The sequence below is a fragment of the Myodes glareolus genome, chromosome 5, assembly GCF_982192425.1.
Source record: "Myodes glareolus chromosome 5, mMyoGla1.1, whole genome shotgun sequence".
Classification (NCBI taxonomy): Eukaryota; Metazoa; Chordata; class Mammalia; order Rodentia; family Cricetidae; genus Myodes; species Myodes glareolus.
Genome location: NC_142030.1, coordinates 2,631,000 through 2,653,463, shown reverse-complemented (window position 1 = coordinate 2,653,463; position 22,464 = coordinate 2,631,000). Strand labels below are relative to the sequence as shown.

General features: G+C 48.5%; 1 protein-coding gene across 2 annotated transcripts in view; it reads right to left on the bottom strand.

Annotated features, from left to right (window-relative positions):
- Hhat (hedgehog acyltransferase) overlaps window positions 1-22,168 on the bottom strand; it is a 247,720-nt gene extending 225,552 nt beyond the window's left edge. Inside the window, exons 1-2 of one of the 2 annotated variants that reach the window (XM_087906017.1) lie at window positions 22,026-22,168; window positions 7,295-7,426 (exon numbers count right to left, since the gene is read on the bottom strand). In XM_087906017.1, coding sequence (XP_087762143.1) covers window positions 7,295-7,385 — 91 coding nt within the window. In that variant the 5' untranslated portion in view covers window positions 7,386-7,426; window positions 22,026-22,168. Of the gene's footprint in view, window positions 1-7,294; window positions 7,427-21,834; window positions 21,971-22,025 lie in introns of those variants that run through there. The other variant, XM_087906016.1, reaches the window with a different exon arrangement.
- Between the last annotated feature and the right edge of the window lie 296 nt (window positions 22,169-22,464).

The following is a 22,464-nucleotide window of genomic DNA, read 5'->3' as shown; positions in this document are numbered from 1 at the left end:
CACCCACCATGATCAAGTTGGCTTCATCCCAGAGATGCAGGGATGGTTCAACATATGAATATCTGTCAACGTAATTCACCATGTAAACAAATTGAAAAATAAAAACCGCATGATCATCGCATTAGATGCTGAAAAAGCTTTCGACAAAATACAACATCGCTTCATGATAAAGGTCTTGGAGAGAGCAGGGACACAAGGAACATACCTAAACATAATAAAGGCAATATACAGCAAGCCACCAGTCAACATCAAACTAAATGGAGAGAAACTCCCAGCCACCCCACTGAAATCAGGAACAAGACAAGGTAGGGGACAGGAAGTGGGGAGCAGAAAAAAATGTATAGCTCAATAAAATCAATAAAAAAGAAAATGGTTGCCACAGAAAACAGACAGCTGCTAAGGTTAGCGAAGTCCAAACCCACCTGCTGAAGGGATAAATGTGAACATTTTCTAGGGCAGGGAAATGAGGTGAGTGCAGTATCTGAACATTCTAAGAAAATGGAAACATGCCAGTAACTCACAATAGGGGAACTTTTCAATCAGTCTCCTTTGGAGCAGGCTTGATCCTCAGCCAGCTGAGAAGAGGTGAAACCAGTGGACTTAAGGCACTAGATACAGTGGCTCACAGGGAGGGGTGGCAACCGGTGCACACAAAGGCAGAATGCACAAAATCTCCAAGGCTAACACTGCACTCGGAAACTGATTCTCATTTCGGCTTAGAGGAATGTGGTCATCTAAACCACCGTGGCCATGGTGCACAGCAGATGTCGGGCTGCTCCTGAAAACTTGATTCCCTTAACATAAAAGACATTAGCAGGTTGAGCAAAGAAAATCCTCGCCATCTAATAGGGTGCGGCAGGTGAATACAATGCAGCACTTAATTCTTGGCAGCTCTTTCTGTCGTGGATTTGTTTAAGCATACGTGCATATGTGCACGCTCACGTGTCTAAGTGTGCATGTGTGTACGAGTGGGTGGAGGACACTCAACCTTGCCTGCCCCTAGAGAACAGTGTCCACCCTATATTTTGAGACAAGAGCTCTCACTGGGCTAGACCTTGTCAAACAGTCTAGGCTAAATGGGTAGCCAGCCCTAAGGACCTGCCCATCCAAGTGTCCCCAGCTCTGAGATTACAAACTCATACCATGATCTTCATCTTTAAAACAAAACAAACAAACAAACAAAAAGGTCTCTGGACACTGAACTTAGATCCTTCACTGAGTCATCTCCTAAGACTGTCAACTTTTATTTTAAATGCTCATTTATTATTTATTTATTTATTCATTCATGTTTACAGGTATGGATTTTTGTCTGCATGTACATAGGTACGCCATATATGTGCAATGCCTACAAAGGCCTGAATAGGATATTAGAGTCACATATGGCTGGGAGCTATCACGTGGTACTGTGAATTGAATCTGGGTCCTCTGCAAGAGGGGAATGGTTAGTGGTGTCCAGTGGACTGCTTATAGGAAGGGATAGCTCTTCTTACACATCCTCTACCAAGCGCATCTGAGGTAGATGACTGGCTTGTAGGGTGCATTACGGGGCATCTGTGCTAGGAAATGTTCATGGGCAGCCCAGGATTATCTACTGAGAAATGAGCCTTTTATCCCAGCACTCGGAAGGAAGGCAGAGGCAGGGAGATCTCTGTGAGTTTGAGGTCAGCCTGGTCTACATAGCGAGTTTCAGGACAGCCAGGACTATATAGTGAGATCCTAGCTCACAAAATAATATGGTGGTGCACACCTGTAATCCCAAACTTGGGGGCTGAGGCAGGAGGACTGTCAGGAGCTCAAGGCCAACCTGGGCTATAAAGAAAAACCCTGCCTCAAAACACAAAAAATCAGCTGCAAATGCACCTCATTCCACAGTGCACATGAAGGGCTGGGCTCAATCCCCAGAAAACAACAGGCATGGTGATACATGCCTATCACCCAGCACTCAGGAAGTGGAGACAGGAGGATCAGGAGTTCAAAGTCAAATGGAACAAGTTTGAAGTCATTCAGGGCTGTAGAAGACCTTGCTTCCAACAAACAAAAAATAAATATTGTTTTAGATTTTTAAAAGTTGTGTGTGTGTATGTATGTTTGTGTGTGTGTGTGTGTGTGTGTGTGTGTGTGTGTGACTACATGAGTTTATGTGTACTACATGCATGCAAGTGACCTTGAATGCCAGAAGAGGTCTTTGGATCTCTGGAATTGGAGTTACAAGCAGTTGCAAGCCACCCAAGGTAGGTGGTGGAAACCAAACCTGGGTCCTCTAATAGAGCAGTAAACATTTTTAACCACTGAGGCAAGGCACCAGCCAATAATTCTTTCAACACCTGCAAAACAGTGTAGTTTCTTTCACTTTATAATTCCTACTCTGGAAACTTCCTGGGAGAAGCACTCAGACACAATGCAAAGACACAAACACATCCCTTAGGGAACAAACGAGCTAAAACCTCCAACCGGTGAAGTCAATACAAAAGGAACAAAGCAACCCAAGAAGCACAGACGACAGAAGCAACACATTCAGAAACTGAGGCAGTGGAAAGCATGAAGGAGCCAGGGAGTGATCTGAGAACGCGCTAGGAAGACTCCGGCACAGCTGATCAAAGAAAGAAAAAGACATGGGGGAAGGGGAAGTGGGAAAACAGAACACCAGAGGGAGGGAGGGAGAAGATGGGAATAAAATACCGCAGGGTGAGGACTGGGACCAAGAGGAAGGGAGGGCAAAATGTTAAATCCACAGAGAAGAAGATAACGGAGACAAATGGTTAAGATGGCACCACACAATATACTAAACCGACGTACTCCATCAAACAGACAGATCCCTAGAGCACTCCAAACAGTCAGAGTGCACACAAGAACCAGAAATCCTAAGTATGGATAGCACGGAACGCAGTCAGAAGCAGACGGATGGCCCGTCGCTGCTTTCACAGGTGGCTAGGCGCCTTTGTCACCAACAGTTGTCGCTAACGACCACTCTGGTCTTCAGAAAGGCTTCCGGTAAACTGACACCTTAAACAGATGTTCTGTTTCAGAGAAAGGCCATTAATGCCAGGCTCGTTAACCAAGCCTCAGGACGCATGGTAGCCAGGCATGGTGCCGCGCGGAGATGAGGCAGGAAGGTTACCATGAAGTTGAGGCCAGTTTGTGCTGTACCGTGAGACTTAGTCCAAAAACAAAGCAAAATGTGAGATCCGTGATAGGGAGTTTCTTTTCTTGTGTTACAGGTAAATGCTCCCACCTCGCCCGAGTCTCGGGGTGCAAAGCTGAACGTGGATAGTTTCTTATGAAAATAAAACACCCTTGGCACATGACCCGCAATGGCATTGGTTTGTACACAATCAAGGTAAGAACCCATCAGTATAAAAACCTGCACACCACTGTTTATAGTGGCTTTATGCGCAGCTGCCAACACTTGAAAGTGATTATGATGGAGAAGCCTCCGTAGCTCCAGGGCCAAGCTTCCCCTACTGGGCCTGGGTCTCAGTTTAGTTTCACTTTTGGGTTCTGTATTCTTTTAAAGCAGGAAAAGGAGTCCCAGCCAATCAGGTTCGGGATGACCTAATCCCCAGCCAATTGGGTCCAGGATGGTCTAACCCCACCCTCCTCGACCTCTCCTGGTTGCATATAAAGGGGGAGTGTAGCCATTTTGTTGCCTAACTGGCAGACTCCAGCATGCTGGAATAAACAAAGCTATTGTTGATTGCATATGTTAGCATAGACTGTCTTTGTTTTGTGGGAGACTGAAAAAAGGGACAAACATGCGGGTGAGCTTACTTAAAAGGGAAATCCTGTGCAGAGTACAGAGTTGTATACAGCCGTGCACAGGTCCCCTGGGCCGGCTAGATGTTTGCCTGAATGCTGGTGAGCTGCCCGGCCGGGTCAGTATAACGCTGGAATCCTGTAAGTCCAGACAGTGGAATATTATTCAGTGCTCGAAAGAAGTGAGTTGGAAACTAACACCCCGGTTTGATCCCCAGCACTGCGTGAATTGGGCAGTCAGCCCACATCTCTAATCTCAACACTCAGGAGGTGGAGGCAGGAGGATCAGAAGTTCAAAGCCAGTCTAATGCTGCCTGAGACCCGTCTCCAGAAGGAGAGAAGAAAGGGGAGGAGGGGAGGAAAGGAGCTGTTGAGCTGTGAAGCACATTTAAGTCCCCTCAATGCTTTTCCCTAGAGGAAAGAAGCCACGCTTAAAAGATGACACCTCTTGAACTCCAGCTCCATGGCATTCTAGGAGAAGCAAACCGATGGAGACAATAGAGAGACGGGAGGTTTGGTGGATGAGTTGGCAAGATGGAACTTTTTGAGGAGACACACTGTTGTGCCATAGTCTAACAATGGACGCATGTCACGCTACGCCTCTCAAATCCACACAGTATACAATACCCATCAGAGCGTTGGATCTGATGTAAACTGAGGAGACTGGCCAACAATGCTGTCTGACTCAACTGGACAAATGCACCCCTGTGGTACTGGACACTGACCAAAAGTGGCACACGCTAGAACTCGGGCGTTTGGGAACTTGTCCGTGCTATTCACCTCTACCACAAACCCGAAACTACTACAAAACAAAAACCTTTTCAAAAGGGAAAATCTTCACATAATAGGGAGTTATAAAAAAAATGGCAGTTATTATTTTTAAATCACAAAACTTCAGGATCGCTTATCACACAGCAAAAGACAAGTAAGACAGCCATCTATGGAAGAGACTGACTCGCTGGTAAAAATGCAGCCATCTAGGGAAGACACTAGCTCACTGATAAAATCTATCCCTGCTTTCTTCCGCTCCAACAGGGCTCCTTAGGGTGCTGGATAAATGGCTCCATGCCAAGACAACCTCCCCAAGCGTCTCTCTCTGTGAATGAGGCCCCAGGACTAGTGCTAATGAACAAATTGTGAACAGATATGATTCCCAAAGGAGAACGTAACTCCACTTTCTTGTCTGTCTTTCCTGCTGGGCAAAAGGCAAATGTGAACTTCAGCCAGAGCGATGACCTCACTAGAGGCGGGGCCACCTTTAAGGGCCCCAGAATCACTGGCAGAAGAACGGGGCATCTCATGCCAACTAGACTCCTCGTAACCTAGGGACCTGTTTATGTTGGTCACTGCTCCCAAGCCTGACTTCTGAGTAACACTTCATTTCACTGTGCTCAGCTAAAGTGTCCTAAGACAAGGGGGAAAGGACCCAGAGTTAAGCCAGATTTGGAGTTCCTTCTACTGTCTCTGAAAGCTCACGGCTCCAGGACAGGATGAGCCTACTTGGTCAGTCTCCACCAAAGAGCAGTTAGTTCTCAACTCCCTTGAATGGCCAACATGGAAAATGGACAGCAAAGTCAAGCCTGGTGAGTTATAGGGATAGATATCTGGGATAGGCTGCCCAGAACCTATTTGTTACTGTGTTTTATTATGGTCTGGATATTGAACCCAGGACGTGACCAATACTAAGCTTACCACTGAGCTACAGCCCAATCTTTGCCATTCTAAGTGACTGCATCAGCTTCCCCCACACTCCCCTGCCTTCAAGAAAAAGCCCAGAAGCTGGAGAGATGGCTCAGTGATTAAGAGCACTGACTGCTCCTCCAAATGACCTGGGTTTTATTCCTAGCACCTACAGGAGAGCTCACAACCCTTATAACTCCAGTTACAGGGGATCCAACACATTCTGACCTCCACGGTTACCAAGTATGTCATGTGGCAAAGCCCTCATACACATCAAATAAAATTTTTTTTAAACTTTATTTAACTTTATTTCATGCACATTGGTATAACAATGTCAGATTCTCTTGAACTGGAGCTACAGACAGCTGCGAGCTGCCATGTGGGTGCTGGGAATTGAACCCGGGTCCTCTGGAGGAGCAGTCAGTGCTCTTAACCACTGAGCCATCTCACCAGCCCCTCAAATAAAATTTTAAAAGTAGTTTTTAAAAAGACAGAGGCCAAATCTCTTCATGGATTTTAATAGCTGTCACATTCCTATACAGTCCTTCAAGCTGAGGTCAGGTCTCCCCATGACCTATCAGACCCCACATCCCAGTTCTGCTGAGTGATCCGTGGCTCTGACCATGCTGTGTTCTCTCTCGTCCCGATGGCAGATGCAAGCTTGTCCACAGCCTATAACCTCATCCCTGTCCTACCTGGATAGCTCCTAATCCCCCTTTTAGAATTATATTATTATTATTATATCTCTGTGTGTGTGTGCACATGTGTGTGCGTGCATGCATGTATGTGCGTCATGGTGCACACACAGAGGTCAGGAGACAATTCTCAGGAGTCAGCTCTCTCCTTCCACCTTTCTGTGAGATCTCGGGACCAAACCCAGGTGATCAGCCATACCAGGCAGGTGCTTTACCCACAGAACCATCTCCCCAGCTCAGTTCCCGCTCCTCCTAAAGACCAGCTGAGCAGCCCTGATGATCCTCCATCTGTAATCCATTGGGAGGTCAAAGCAGGCGGACTGTGTGAGTTCAAAGCCAACCTGGGGCTACCAAGTGATTTCACCACCAGCATGAGTAATTTAGCAAGATCCTATCTCAAATTAAAAAACCAAAAAAGAAGGATGGGGAGATGGCCTAGGGGTAGGCTGCTTCTAGCATGTGATACAACATCCTGGGTTCAGTTCTCAATACAGGAAAAATTTTTAAAAATTAAACTATGGAAGTGGGGTGTGGTGGTGGTATTTTGCCCTAACTCCAGTTACTCAGAAGACTGGAGGAAATCCTGGAATGTGAGGCTAGCCTGGGCAACACAGCAAGACAAAAGAAACCAAGAGAAAGAAAACACAGAAGGGGTGGGCGTGGCTAACACCTCAGACCGACCCCCCCTCAACCCATTCCCACCCCTCCCTCTCCCCCCGCCGGTTCCTCCCCCCCCCCATCAGAAGGGGTGGGCGTGGCTAACACCTCAGACCTCCCAGGTCTCTGAGATGAGCCTGCCAAGAAAGACATTGAAAGAAAAACAGTTTACTTCGGATTCCTTCAGGGTCTTAGAGAGAGAAGTTGGATCAAATGTTCCTGCTGTTGTCAGAGCCTGGGGGCACTGCTCGGTGGCAGTTCACATGCCAGAGGTCCTTCCCAGGACCAACAAGGAAAGTAGAAGCTGCTGGAGAAGACAAGCCACCGGTTCATGTAAAAGACCAGGAGGGGCAATCCTGGGCTCTGCCACGGATTCAAAGTGCACATATCCGGGAAACAGACCGCAGCAACGGTCACATGACCACGGCAATGTCCTCCTGAATCCTCATCTCGGACACTCCCTTCCCATTCCCTTCTGGACGGGTCATCAGAAAGCCTTGGAGTCTTACCCCTGGAGACTTTGTACACTTCATAGAAAGAGTAGAAGTGGAAGCCCAGGGAAGCAAGCAGGTAAAGAGTCAGTTCCCATCGGGGTAGCATTGCCGGAGTCACTCACTGGTCCCCAGTGCAGCGTGCAGGGTCTGTAGGAGAGAAACAGACAAGATGTCAGAGGTGACACTGGACATTGGCCTCTTGATGTCCACTGAGTTGGCTGGCACTCCCGAGCACCTTCACTTTTCAAGGTGACACCAACGCAATTCCAAACAAACACCCCCTCCCCCACCACCCACCCTGTTCCCATTGACCTTACCCCTTCCTACGCTCAACACACACAGGACAGACAGACACACCCCATTTGCCTAAGTCTTTCTCTAGATATAACACAGAATACATCAAAGAGTTCCCTTTGTGAACAATAAGGACCGTGATTTCTAAGGCCCCAGCACTAAGCAATTTGCCTGGGATGTGACGATAAGGGATGACCATGTCCACAAATACCAATGCCTTTTGAAACCTGTAGGAGCATTTTATTTGTATTTTAATAAGTAAAGCATGCCTGAAGATCAGAGAGTAAAGCAGCCCCACTGGTCAGCCTTACAGACCAGGCAATGGTGGCACACACCTTTAATCCCAGTAACCATGCTAGTTTGCCATAGAAACTGGCAGTAGTGGTGCACACCTTTAATCCCAGCCCTAAAGAGGAATAGAAGATGAGACGAGGCAGCTCTCAGAGACAGTCTCGTTCTGAGATTCCTGGAGGCAGGATCGCCATTTCAGACTGATGTAGAGGTAAGAGCTGGTGGCTGGCTGTTTTGCTTTTCTGATCTTCATGTTGAACCCCAATTTCTGTCTCTGGATTTTGATTAATCATGCTACAAAAGCCCAAGTAAAAGGAAAGCACAGATAACCTCCCCCCTCCTCTTCTTTCTCCTCCTTTTTCCTTTGTTGCTCCGCCTACATATACAGGCCTCCCTTCTCACAAAGGAACTGGATTTTTATATGGACACACACTGAATTCTACACACGACGCCATGTTTATTCCCCTCATGTGCAAGGAGGGGTGAGGCTGTGGGTAACCTCCTCTTTTCCTCCCTTTCATACTGATCAAAACTGGGACAGTCCCCTTGAACCAACAGGTGAAAGCTATAGGGAAAATAAGGTAGAAGGCACCCCAGTCCATGACTGCACAGACCCCTCACCCCAAAGCTACCCTGACCACACCTAGCTAACCTGTCACAAGACCCAGAAACACACATCTTGGCTGGCAAGTCTCCAGTAGTCCAGCACTCTCTGTCATGGAGGCTAAGTCTACATTCCAAGTAACAGAAAAGGTAACAGAAAGCTGAGTCCTAAATTCTGCAAGTTAGGGCTGGAGAGATGGCTCCGAGGTTAAGAACACTGGCTGCATCTTCCAGAGGTCCTGAGTGCAATTCCCAGCAACCACATAGTGGCTTACAATCATCTATAATGAGATCTGATGCCCTCTTCTGGCATGCAGGCATACAGAACACTGTGTGTGTGTGTGTGTGTGTGTGTGTGTGTGTGTGTGTAAATTGTTTTTTAAAAATTCTGCAAATTAAATGCCCCCAAGTATCCAAGTATCCCCAAGCGATAAAGCATTAACTAACTTTAAGCCCTTTTATACAAACATCTTAAACGCATGTTATGGTAGACACCAAATTAAATGATACAAACTCCTACGTCCCAAGCAAACATTTCTAATCAGGAGCAATAAAGTCAGAAGCACGATTTCACTCTCCCACTCGGTTTCCCTGGTGGCCCAGTGAGGTCGGGAGGGCAGAGGAGGGAAGCCCTTTATGGATGACAATGTGGCAATGCCTCACAGCCTGGAAGAACTGGGCCTGGCCTGAAAAGTGATCACTCTATCGTACATTGTGGAGTCATGGAAACAAGCAGCAAAGCCATAGTGGCCAAGTCCTGGGGTGAGCGATCCAAAGTCCCCATCTCAGTCAAGTGGGTTAAGACAGTGTGCAAGGTAATGGCTCTGTGGCTGCCTGGATTTATTACATACAGAGAATCCCTTTCCCTCAGAGCCTGACTCAGAACCTGCTACACACAAATTCCTTCCAGACTTCCAGGAGACAGGAAGGAAAGACCATCTGGGCCCTCATGAGCCATGGACACAGAGCCAGTGTCCCTTCACCCAGCAAGCCCATGGGCATGACCAAGACCTTGCCCAAGAAGGGTAGTCTGGTTTCTCCCATTAGTAATGATGGCCTCTGCTCTCTTGGGTGTAAAAGGAGCGGCGGGCCACATTCCCGCCGCCCGGCTCCTGGCTAGTTTACATCCGAAATAATAACATGGAAACTGTATTCTTTTAAACATTGCCTGGCCCATTATCTGTTGCCTCTTATTGGTTAACTTTTACATATTGATCTAACCCATTTCCAATAATCTGTTTAGCGGTGGCTTACCGGGAGGATTCTAATCCGCGTCTATCTTGGGCAGGAGAAGCATGGCGACTGACTCATTCTGCTTTCTTTCTCCCACAATTTTGTTCTGTCTTTTCCGCCTACCTATGTTCTGACCTATCAGGCCAGGCAGTTTTCTTTACTAATTAACCAATGAAAGCAACAGATAGATAGCAGACCCTCCTACATCACTCGGGGAACCTGATTCCATACGTCTCATCTTGCTTCACTGCTGCCATCTCCTAGACAGAGTTTCTGAAATGCTGTAGTAACAGCGGGGCCATCTTTCCTGTAATGAAAGGGAATTTGCTGTTGGTATGTTAGCATGCCTCCTGCCACAGAAGACTGAGGTTACACTGGACACCTGCCTCATCTCATGAAGAATCAGGGAATTGGGAAGTACTCCTAAATGTATATAATTAAACATAATCTTGTATGTCAAAGGAAGGCACTAGAAGATCTACTTTTTCCAAGATACTCTGATGTGGGATTTTCTCTCTGTATGCTGTGAACATCATTGGTTAATAAAGAAACTGGCTTGGCTTGATAGGGTAGAGCAGAGCTAGGTGAGGGAAAACTAAAGTGAATGCTGGGAGAAAGGAGGCAGAGTCAGAGAGAAGCTATGGAGCTGAAACTTTGCTGGTAGGCCACAATCTTCTGGTGATGCACAGATTAATGGAGATAGATTAAATTAAGATGTAACAGTTATCTAATAAGAAGCTAGAGCTAATGGGTCAAGCAGTGATTTAAATAATACAGTTTTGTGTGATTATCTCAGGGCTGAGCTGCCAAGCAGCTGGAAAACAAGCGGTCTCCTTACAATACTCTATCTCTTTTTAATATGTATTTATTTATTCTACATCCCAACCTCAGTTTCCCCTCTCCTCTCCTCCAAGTTCCAAAAGATACTCTATCTTGAGTAATGCTTCTGCATGAAGGGTTTACACCTGGAGAAGTACAGGGCTCATTTTTATAACATTTTTTTGCTGTATTATAATTGCATATGGTCTTAGCTGTATTATACATTGGGTGCTCAGACACACTGACACGTAGTATTAATCATTGTCAGAAAAACAGTAGGACTGTCTCCTCCAGCACATCTCAGACTTGGATCTGGTCCCTACAGCTTCCATCCAACAGCTCAGGGACAAATGCCAGCACCCGACCCTGCTAGAAGTCACCACTCTGCCAAGCGCTGGTTCAACAACATGGGAAGGTAGCCAGGTCCCAGCTACAGCTCCTCATGAGGCTGGTGAATGAGTTATGCGTAAACTGCCCAGAGCCAGCCCTAAGCACTCAATAAAACATAGGTAGCTACTAGTTGGTGAATTAAATGCACTGCTAGCTTACCTACCTGTGGCCCAAAGTGGAAGAAATCCAACTTAGAACATCTAAACTGGTCACAGCCGTCCAACCTGCTCCTACTTCCCTTCCAGCAATCGGCAGCCCTCAAGTCTTCTTTGGGGTCATTCTTCTTCCTTTTCCCGTGCTCAGCCAGGGGATCCCACCCCTTGGGCAGCATGGAAATAGTCTTGGGGGTCAGCTGGAAGCCTTCTTCCTAGGGTTTCTTCCCTGCCTCATCTCATCCCATGGGAATTGTGCTTGAATACCTCCTCAAAGCTACAAAATCTACATGGAGACAACCACAAACCCTTCTTAGCAAATCTACACGGAGACAACCACAAACCCTTCTTAGCAGATCTTCCCTCCATCTCTCTTCAGCCCTTGCCCATTTATCATAGGTCCTTGATGTAGGCAAACCACAACCACACATGAACACGTTAGTCCTTGTCCATATATCATAGGTCCCACAATGTAGGAGGACCACGACCACATACGAACATGTGTGCATGCACAAACACACACAAACACACACACTTCTTTATTTATATGCAGCAGCTACCTCTTTGGAAGAGAGATGGAAAGGAAGGGCGAAATGGCTAATTTATATAGAGAGCTGGGCAGTAAGAAGCCTGAGCCAAACAGTGTGTAAATAATACAAGTTTCTGTGTGATTACTCAGGATCAGGAGGCCAGGAAGTGAAAGGGCAGCCTCCAGCTACATCTACATGCCCCATGACTATGAGCTCCCTAGAGCGCAGACATGCCCCACAGCCGTGAGCTCCCTAGAGTGCAGACATGCACCACGGCCGTGAGCTCCCTAGAGTGCAGACATGCACCACGGCCGTGAGCTCCCTAGAATGCAGACATGCACCACGGCCGTGAGCTCCGTAGAGTGCAGACATGCACCACGGCTGTGAGCTCCCTAAAATGCAGACATGCACCACGGCCATGAGTTCCGTAGAGCACAGACATGCCCCACGGCTGTGAGCTCTGTAGAGTGCAGACATGCACCATGGCTGTGAGCTCTGTAGAGCGCAGACATGCCCCACGGCTGTGAGCTCCCTAGAGCGCAGACATGCACCACAGCTGTGAGCTCTGTAGAGCGCAGACATGCACCACGGCTGTGAGTTCCATAGAGCGCAGACATGCCCCACGGCTGTGAGCTCTGTAGAGTGCAGACATGCCCCATGGCTGTGAGCTCCCTAGAGCACAGATATGCACCACGGCTGTGAGCTCCCTAGAGCGCAGACATGCCCCACGGCTGTGAGCTCCGTAGAGTGCAGACATGCACCATGGCTGTGAGCTCCCTAGAATGCAGACATGCACCACGGCTGTGAGCTCCGTAGAGTGCAGACATGCCCCACGGCTGTGAGCTCCCTAGAGCACAGATATGCACCATGGCTGTGAGCTCCCTAGAGCACAGACATGCACCACGGCTGTGAGCTCTGTAGAGCGCAGACATGCACCACGGCTGTGAGCTCTGTAGAGCGCAGACATGCACCACGGCTGTGAGCTCCCTAGAGCACAGACATGCCCCACGGCTGTGAGCTCTGTAGAGCGCAGACATGCACCACGGCTGTGAGCTCCGTAGAGTGCAGACATGCCCCACGGCTGTGAGTTCCCTAGAGCACAGATATGCACCATGGCTGTGAGCTCCCTAGAGCACAGACATGCACCACGGCTGTGAGCTCTGTAGAGCGCAGACATGCACCACGGCTGTGAGCTCTGTAGAGCGCAGACATGCACCACGGCTGTGAGCTCCCTAGAGCACAGACATGCCCCACGGCTGTGAGCTCTGTAGAGCGCAGACATGCACCATGGCTGTGAGCTCCCTAGAGCGCAGACATGCACCACGGCTGTGAGCTCCCTAGAGCACAGACATGCACCACGGCTGTGAGTTCCATAGAGCACAGACATGCACCACGGCTGTGAGTTCTGTACTATGAGATGCAAGAGCAACTTCAGCATAGATTTAGTTTCCCCCCCTTTACAATTTCATGAACAGAAACCGCTTTGTTTTGTTTTGTTCACACAGATCTCTGCAGTTCCGATTCGACTCCTTTCCCTACCTTATTTAGGAGCTTTCAGCTTGTCTCTTCAAGCAAACAGAGTGGGGCTGCTCAGCGCATGTCTGAATTGCCAGTCCTGCGCTTTGTGGTCATCGTTGCATTACTGAACACAAGTACTCTGAGACAGTTAATCTAGGGACTGTGCTAACTAAGGAACAAGTGAGGGAGTGCAATGTTTGGACGCACAGGACACAGGGAGAGGCTATGTCCTCTGTGGAGTGGAGCCGGACAGCACAGAGCCTTTTCACACCACTCTACAGTGTTCCTTCATGGAACTTTCCACTTAATATTTTTGGATCACAGCCAGACACAGGTGATCCTATGTGACAGGAGAATCCCACTGAATAATTCAGTTAAGTATCTGAAAGTTCACAAGAATCCTATAAACACTGTACATGGGCAGGGAGGCCTACGGTTCAGGACCTCAATGGGAAGTGGAGACAAAGTGCTGGAACCAAATCACAAACGTGGGGACACTTAAGTTCTAGAAAACTAGCTCAGGCCTCTGTGGTGGGCTGGGGGTCAAACACAAACTGGTCAGTCCAAAGCTGCAGGCCCAGGGTCCCAACCCACGTTACTGACAAGAGCGTGAAGTTGAAGGCAGAAGAAACAGACAAGAAATCGACTTCATATTACATACTGGAAAGAAAAGAACAAAGGTTGATAATGTTTTTAAAGTATCTGGGGTTCATTAAACTAAGAGACCCACACCCATAGGAAAAAATCTTAACCACAAAATGTTGAGAGCTCTGCCGAAGGCGTCTCTGTGCTAGAATGGCTTCCTCCACTCTGTCATTTAACACCTGACTCACGGATGCCGTCCCATAGACCCTCACGCTTTCTTCTTTCTAGGGGTCAGAATTCCACTGAAGGAGAAGCAGGGATCCACACAGGGACAGCCAGCAGCCAGCAGTGACCATAAATGGGGATCAGAGTTCCTAGCTCTCACCCTCTCAGCGGCAGAAACCCTATCCTGTCCGGGGGAGAGCAGAAAGGAACTCCCAACTGTCTAATGTCTTCTCATTCGTGTGTGTGTGTGTGAGTGAGTGGGGGGGGGGTGTATATGAGTGTGTATGCATGTTAGTGTGTGTGAGAGTGTATGAGTGAGTGTGTGTGTGAGTGTATGTGTGCGTTAGTGTGTGTAAGTGAGAGTGTATGAGTGAATGTGTGAGAGTGTATATGAGTGTGTGTGAGTGTATTGTGTGAGTGAGTGTATGTGTGTTAGTGTGTGTGAGAGTGTGTATGTGTGAGTGTGAATGTGTGTGAGTGTGTGTACGTGTGAGTGTGTGTGAGAGTATATATGAATGTGTGTGAGTGTATGAGTGTGAATGTGTGTGAGTGTGTGTACGTGTGAGTGTGTGAGAGAGTATATATAAGTGTGTGTGAGTGTATTGTGTGAGTGAGTGTGTGTGTTAGTGTGTGTGAGTGTATGTGTGAGTGTGAATGTGTGTGTGAGTGTGTGTATGTGTGAGTGTGTGTGAGAGTATGTGAGGGTGCCTGTGTGCACAAGCAGCTGTGTATATACCCTTATGTAGAAGTTAGAGGGCACAACTGGGTTCTTTTCTCAATTACTCTCATATTTTTAGACAGGGCCCACCTGGCCATGAGCTCCAGGAAACCTCCTGTCTCTACTTCCCCAGTACTGGGGTTCCAGGCACATGCCACTGTCCCCCTCTTTTTCTTTTCTTTTTTTTTTTTAAAGATTTATTTATTTATTATGTATGCAATGTTCTGTCTGTATGCTTGCAGGCCAGAAAAGGGCACCAGATCTCATTACAGATGGCTGTGAGCCACCATGTGGCTGCTGGGAATTGAACTCAGGACCTCTGGAAACACTGGCTGGTGTTGGAGATCTGGACTCTGGGCCTCAGGCTTGTGTGGCATGTGTTTTACTAAGTGAACCGTCTCCCCTTTCCATGTCTAACATGAAGGTGTTCCTCTGTATGGCTTTCCTACTGTTTCTCAGTAGCTCTAACACTTTGCATATTAACTGTGGAGAAAATGCAGTCACAAGTATTAATTCTTTCCATAATGACAATCTTGAGGGTGTCATCATCTACTACAGAGAAAACCAAGCCCAGCAAGGTTAGGAAACACACCCAGTGTCACCCAGCTGAGCATCTAAGCTGACTCAGACACATCAACCTGGTTCCCTATCTTTCCCTTGGCAGCCTCGCTTTTTCACAGGTAATAGATTCTATTTTTTTCCCAAAAAATCTATACAGAAATAGGTCTCTCCGAATGATGAAAGATGATATAAGCTCTCTAAATGTAAATACATTTAAATGTAGGTATAATTTTAGATACTTCCTAAGGAAACCTGAAAGCCAGCTAGCTGTAATTAAAATACACGAGTGTCTACCTTGTCCATTCTTGCGGAGACTTGGGACAGAGGGCTGAGTAAGCCCGCTAACTTGTGTGTCTGAGAGTTGGCAGACCACAGAGAGGAAGGCCGAGAAGAGTGGAATTTCAGGAGAGATGAGCACTCCAGAAGCCAGAGTAATAAAGTAAAGAGAAGGGATGTCGCTCGGACAGCTGCAGCTTTGAGGTGAGGGACACAGTAGAGCAACCCAGGGTCTCGACTTCTTCTGAGATCCAGCTGGATGGAACGGTAGCCTCGTTAGGAGACTATAAATTACGTGATTCCCTCCCCTCAGAAAACAAAGTCTGGATTCATGGTGACCCCTCCAAGGCCCACCAACAGGTCTCACTCTTTGGGCCACATCCTATAAAGGGAGCCCCTCCTCTAAACAGGGCCACCACAACATGCAGGGGGTGATGGACTGACAGCAGGTGACCCCAGGACTCAACAGAAAGTGTCTTAACACAGACTGAGGCCTTCTAACCCCACAGCAGGGTGCACCGGTTCCCAGCTCAGCCACCCCCACCCCCAACCCCCCCGCCCCCTCCACCGTGAGCTTTGAATGGGAGCCTATGTGATGGCAGTATAGTGGTTCTGCGGACAACACCCTGGGGTCACCTGTGTGACCGGAGTCATTGTGAAGTTCAGCCTATGGAGGGCAGATGTTGGCTTACCTACATCTGCTGTGGGACAGTGCTCTTGTACACTGTAAAGATTTGTCACTCGTATTGGTTTAATAAAACGCTGATTGGCCAGTAGCCAGGCAGGAAATCAAGGGTGACCAGACTAAGAGAATTCTGGGAAGAGGAAAAGCAGAGACACAGTCATCAACTAGATGCCGAGGAAGCATCTGAGAAAAGGTACCAAGCCACGTGGCTAAACATAGATAAGAATTTGGGGTTAATTTAAGTTGTAAGAGCTAGTTAGTAACAAGCACGAGCAATAGGCCAAACAGTTTACAATTAATATAAGCCCCTGTGTGTTTACTTGAGACTAAATGACTGTGGGACCAGGCGGGGCAGAAACTTCTATCTACACACATCTTTCTGTGTTAGAGGCTGGGTGCCTCAATCCTCCCTCGTGTGGGTGGTGCACTCCCAGCAGGGTGAAGCTTGAGTTGCAGGCAGTTGTAAGGCACTCTGTGGGAATGCTGGGAACCCAGCTGTGGTCCTCTAGAAGAGCCATGTTTGCTCTTGACTACTGAGCTGTCTTTCCCGCCCCTCGAGCGAGCTGGTTTTTTTTTTTAAGCAAATTGTTATTCACTTTAAAAAAATCAAACCAGAAGAAAATTAATCCAAAAGCAAAATTTTATGTTCAGTCCTCAATTTAGTATTCCCTGACTTCCACACCACCCCAATCCTATCATCAAACACAACCCTAAGTCGTTTTATATGAGCGTTAAAGACCAGCAAAAGGGAATCAACTTTACAAGTCCCTAATTCAACAAAGAATACTGATTTGATATTGCATTTCCCCCCTTGACAGTTCTCAAGCTATCTTGAGGCCTTTTAATCACCAATGACATGCCCTCTACATTTCAGACTTCCCAGATTAGAGAATCTGAATGGACAAAATTTCTCATACAGCAGAACACTTTACATATTTTTTAAATTAAAGTATACTTTTTAAAATGAAGGCTTTTAAGACATGGACTTGCTGGTAAGGTCAGAATGTACTCAACCCTAAGTCACTCCATGTTGTTTAAAACTACTTTTCCCAGGCCAATGCCTCATCCTGAAACTCCGTTTTATGAGCAGCTTTGACTCCATTAGAGAAGGGTGATTCTGACCCCTTGTTGTGCCCATAAATGCTACCATTTGACCAGCACAGACTGATAACTTATTTCTAAAGGTGGAAAGGGTGCCACCCGATACATTCATCAAAGCACACTGGGGTCACATTAGCATATTAAAATCATATTGGGAAAACTAGACCAAGAACTTACAAAGCATATTGAAGAGAGACAATGGTGCAACCCTCTCCTGGACCCAAAGAAGAGCTCACCCAATATTTCAACATCAATGGCCCTGCCAACCTGCCATCTCATCAGCTGGAGTACACACGGAGAAATCTGTTGTTCCAGAGGCTTCCACTTGGCTCTGTCCTCGCAGTTTATTTATTTGCCCTACTCAGATTGCCGTCTATCCACCCTTCTGCCTGCCTGTTCACCCTCCCATCCCTTTGGAATTGGCTCTGCATCTCTAAGTCTCTCCCTCATTTCTGTAGCTTGATTTTGTAGCAGACAAGTCATTATTTAGAGTCCTTTGCATCCCTATTAGCCCCTGCTCACCCACAGTGAGGCCTCTTTGAAGGTCTGTGCACTCGTCTACAGCTGACTGAACCCCTTTCGGTGTTCTGGAGTCTACCCACAAATGCACATAGACAGTAGTCCAGTGCAGGGGAGTCAGGCTGCTGGCTCTCACTGTGACACTCTCTCCCCCCACAAAGGATCTAAAAAGGGGTTCTCCTCTGCCACATGGGCTCTGATTCTCTTCAGAGGTCCTGCCATTCTATCTCTCTCTGAACCACCTTGGTGCCCCTCTGCTTACCGATGGCGTTAATATCTCTTCTAGTAAACTACTTACTTCAAGTAATCTGCCTGTGTCTTCTCACACATCCCACCTCATCCAACATCTAATAGACAGACACACAGACAAATTGTTTTACTGTGTGCTGTGTAATTTGTGATCTGAGGATTAATAAGTCAGTAATTAAGATCCGAATGAAAGAATCTGTGTCTGCCTCAACCAGCTATCAAGAAATCAGAACTAATGGAGAATTGTAGCCAATGAAAATGGCACTGGTTGTGAATTTATCATTATTTAGCAAATTCTGACTGTATGGAAAGGCACAAATGTGCCCATCACTATTTCTAATGGCACACCAATGACATTCACCTAATTGCCCCTGTGATAAAACCGACAAGTCCAGAAGCCCCTCTCTCCCGCCTTGTGACTAATTGCACCAGACTGATCCCTAGTCCAGTCTCTGCCTCCACAGGTCTGTTTGTGTCCAGTTTGGAACTTCACCGTCACACAGCGCTAACCTTGTATCCTCTTCTGTGTTTCATTGTCTCAGCTCCAAGACTGTAGAATGTCCCACTGTATAAACACCTAGAATGCACTCACCCCTCCCCCTGTTGACAAAGAGCTGTTTCCAGCCAGGGGCTACCAGGAAGGTCTTTAACTACAGCTTCTGACACATGCATATGCCTCGCTGTTACTCTAAGAATGGGACACCAGCCTGTAAATGATGTCTCAGTTTCTCTGGGCTGCTCAACTCTTCTCGTTCTTACGTCTTTTTCACTTGAAAACCTGGGGAAATTCATCTGAATTTCCCACTGCATCGGCATGACACTGTTTCAGCAGAGCATCCTCAGGTCATCTCAGGGTATGGGCTAAGCTGCAGTAACCCTTTTTCTTCCCTGACACTAGTGTTGAGGTTGGATGAGAAATGCCCCCCACAGGCTTGCTGTTGGAACACAAGGGGCCCGACTGGAGGTTAGAGAACCTTCAGGAAATGGAGCCTCGCAGATCACTGAGTCTGGGCATTTCTACCTCCTGACTGTGGGTACAATGTGGCCAGCAGCCTCCAGCTCCCCTCCCCACCGATGGAATTGAACATCTAGACCTGCACGGGGAATAAACCCTCCTCCCTGTTTCTTGTAGGGTATTTTTGTCAGAGCCAGGAAAAAATGAAGCTAAAACAACTAGTGATGTTGTCCTAAAACCCAAGACAACTGACTGCTCTAGCGGTAACTTGGCTGAACTGAGAATCACTCCTGAGGCAGACGAGGCCCAACTGTGTCCTGTCCGTGGAGGCCTTCCAAGGCGGCTAACAGAGGGGGAAGACCCACCTGAATGTAGGCAACCCAGGTAGAATAAAACAAGAAAGTCACAGGAGAGTCCACGCTCCCCCTCTGCTTCCTGGCCACCAAGTTATAAACTGCCTACTGCAGCAAGCCCTCCTTGCCAGGATGGACTGAACCCCTGAGACCATGAGCCACAACTACTCTCTCCTGCCTAAGTGGTTTCTGACATGTATTTTGGTCACAGTGACAAAAAGAAAAGAAACCCTGATACACACACTTGCTCACCATCGCTGAAAGGAGAGAGGCTGCGGTACGCCAGAGTCACATCCACGACACATCCACTCTGAGTGGGATATCCTGCAAGTGTCACTCACAGGAGGAGCAGAGGGGGATGGAGGGATAGTGTGGGTGGGTGGATGGGGTGCGGGGAAGAAGGGAGTGTAGGGGGAAGGGGGTGTGGAGGGATGGAGGGGATGGAGGGGGAGTGGACAATCCTGCAGCTTTCTGCTAGAATGCTCTTCCCACCAGAACGACTGTGCCCTTGAGCACAGGAGACTCTTGAGACTAACAGAGGTCAGAAGACACTGAGAGGCCAAAACTGCTTCAGTCACAGTTGGCAGCTGAGGCTAGAGGATTCCAAGTTCCAGGCCAGTCTGTGCTACACAGTAAGACACTGACGCAAACCAACAAGCAAACCCATTAAGCAATCTAATAACGATAAAAACAGACAGAACTTAGAAGGAAAACCAGCTCTTAGCAAGTCACCTGAGGTCACAGCCCTCTGCTTCTGGGTGTTCACTGGGAGAGCCCAGGGGGCTGTGGACTCACACATACATTTATTTCTATTTTCATGTGTCACTAGATGAAAAAAATCAGTCTTTCATTTGATTGGTGTTTTGTTTGCTTCCAGACAGTTTCTTTGTGTAGCCCAGGCTGTTCTGGAACTCACCAGGCTTGACCTTGAACTCAGAGATCCACCTGCCTCTGCCTCCCCGAGTGCTGGGAAGCATGGACTATGAACTTGCAATGTGCCTGATGAAGCTTGTCTAGAGACTCAACACACACAGTCATGCCACTGCTGCCCCAAGTCCACGGAGCATGGGGGGGGGGGACTCAGCTTCAGATGGCATCTGCTTCAGATGACATTTTGTTATTTTGTTACTTAAGGCCGCTAATGAAGAATATTGTATAAATTTGAGTTTTAATAGCATTTTGATGATTGTTTCAATATTATAAGCCCTGTGTTCTTATGTCTTTTACTTATTTTTACATGTTCTGTTTTGTTTCTTGAAACAGGTCTTGTGTAGCAATGGCTGGCCTTGACCTCTTGATCCCCTGGCCTCACACAGCACCATCCCGCGCACATCTTTTAAATAGTCTCCAAAAAGGTTTATGGCAAGAACCAAGGATTTTATTTCCTCCAGTCCGGGCTACAATAACTGGTACCTGTTGCCAGGACATCCTGGCAACACTCAACCAGGGCCCTGACCTCCCGCTAGCCGGCCCTAGCACAGGCTAGTCAGCGGGGTGGGCAGCCTTGAACCCTCTCCTCTGGGGAGGAGAAAAACAGACTGTCTCTACAGGCTGCTGCCAGACCCACACATCCACTTAAATTATTTACTGCGCCTCTCAGGTCAGAACTGTCTTTAGCCAACACTTAATGGATTCATCATATGGAGAGGGAAGGTGGAACGTGAAGAACAGAAACGGGGAAGGGAATGGGATTCTTAGCCCAAAGTGAAAGACCCCCACCCCTTTTATGCATCCCATAGCACTGAAGCTGTGCTTAGCACCACACTGCAAGGGGCAGGACCGCAGCAGTCCCCACGTGGAAGGCCGATTCAAAAGCGGCCCACCTCCCTCAACAGCTGTGTGCACCTAGATCCTGGAAGGTGTCTCCCAGTCTTGCCACTAAACTGATGAGGGAAACTGAGTCCAGAGAGTAGAAAATGAAAGAAATCTCTAAATTAGGAGCTAGGCTCAGTGGTTAAACACAGGCTTGAGGACCCAAGTTCAGATCCAGGATGCACATAAAATGTCCCGGGGACTGTAATCGCAGCCTGGGTTTGGTTGAGAGACCCTGCCTCACTGAATACACACCACACACGGAAATAGAAATCTCTGGGCTGGGCCGGGGCGCAATGGCCACTTCGGCGCCCTCTCCTGCACGGAGCGGCCGGGTTTGCGGTTCCCAAACTCCGCGCCTTTGTGTCGCCGCCCTAGGGCGCGAGGACACGGGAAGCGGAAGCGCCGCTGCGTTTCTCTCCCACGTCAGCGGCGAACCTCCCACGACCTGCTGCGCACCCCGGCCAACCCCCTGCCTCCGCGCCGGTGAAGTAGTGGCGGCCTCCGCAACCGCAGAACCCCGGCGCCCCCTCCAGCTCCACGCGAGCCCTCCTGCCTGCTCTACGCGCGCGCCCGCCGGCACCCCCCCTCGGGCCCCCCTCCCCGCTCTACGCGCGCGCCCTCCCATTCCCCACGCGTGCCCGGCCACACCGCCTGCCCGGCCTGTCTAGCGCCGGCGAAGTCACCTGAGTCTCAGCGGGCAGAGCTCGGCGCCCGGGGAAGTAGGCGTCCCCACCCCCCACCGTGCGGAGCCGCGGCCGGGGGAAGGACTCGCGAGCGCAGCGCGGGTCGGAGGCCGCGGGGGGTGAGCGCCTGACTCTGAGATGCCGCGCCCGGGTTCTCGGACACGGGATTGGCCGGCGCTGTGCACATTTACCGGAGCAAAATCACGCAGATCCCGCCAGAACCTCAGGCTTCTGGATTCCCCCCTGCCCCGTCCCAAAAGTATTGAGTCTGGGGTGGGGGGCTGTGCGACCTGCTCTGCAGTAGGAAGATGACTAGGCCCGTGAAGGGCTTTTAGCAGTCATGGGTAGAGTGTGGGGGGGGGGGGGGAGGAATCTCTGGAAGTTCTAGCCTTGCACTCTGTGAGACCGAAAACCCGTCTTCAGTTCCACGTTCCCCAGCACCAGCTAAAACAGCCGTGCCAGGAGCGAGTGCCAAGTTGCACAAACGCAAACACAGTTAATACTGGGTTCCATGAACGGTGGGTACTTCCTTGTTGTATGGCCTGTGTCGTATGGGGTCATACTTTTCTAAAGTTCCTGAGCGCTGGGGAGATGTGGTTCAGTGGGCAAGACGCTTGCTCTGCGTGAGAA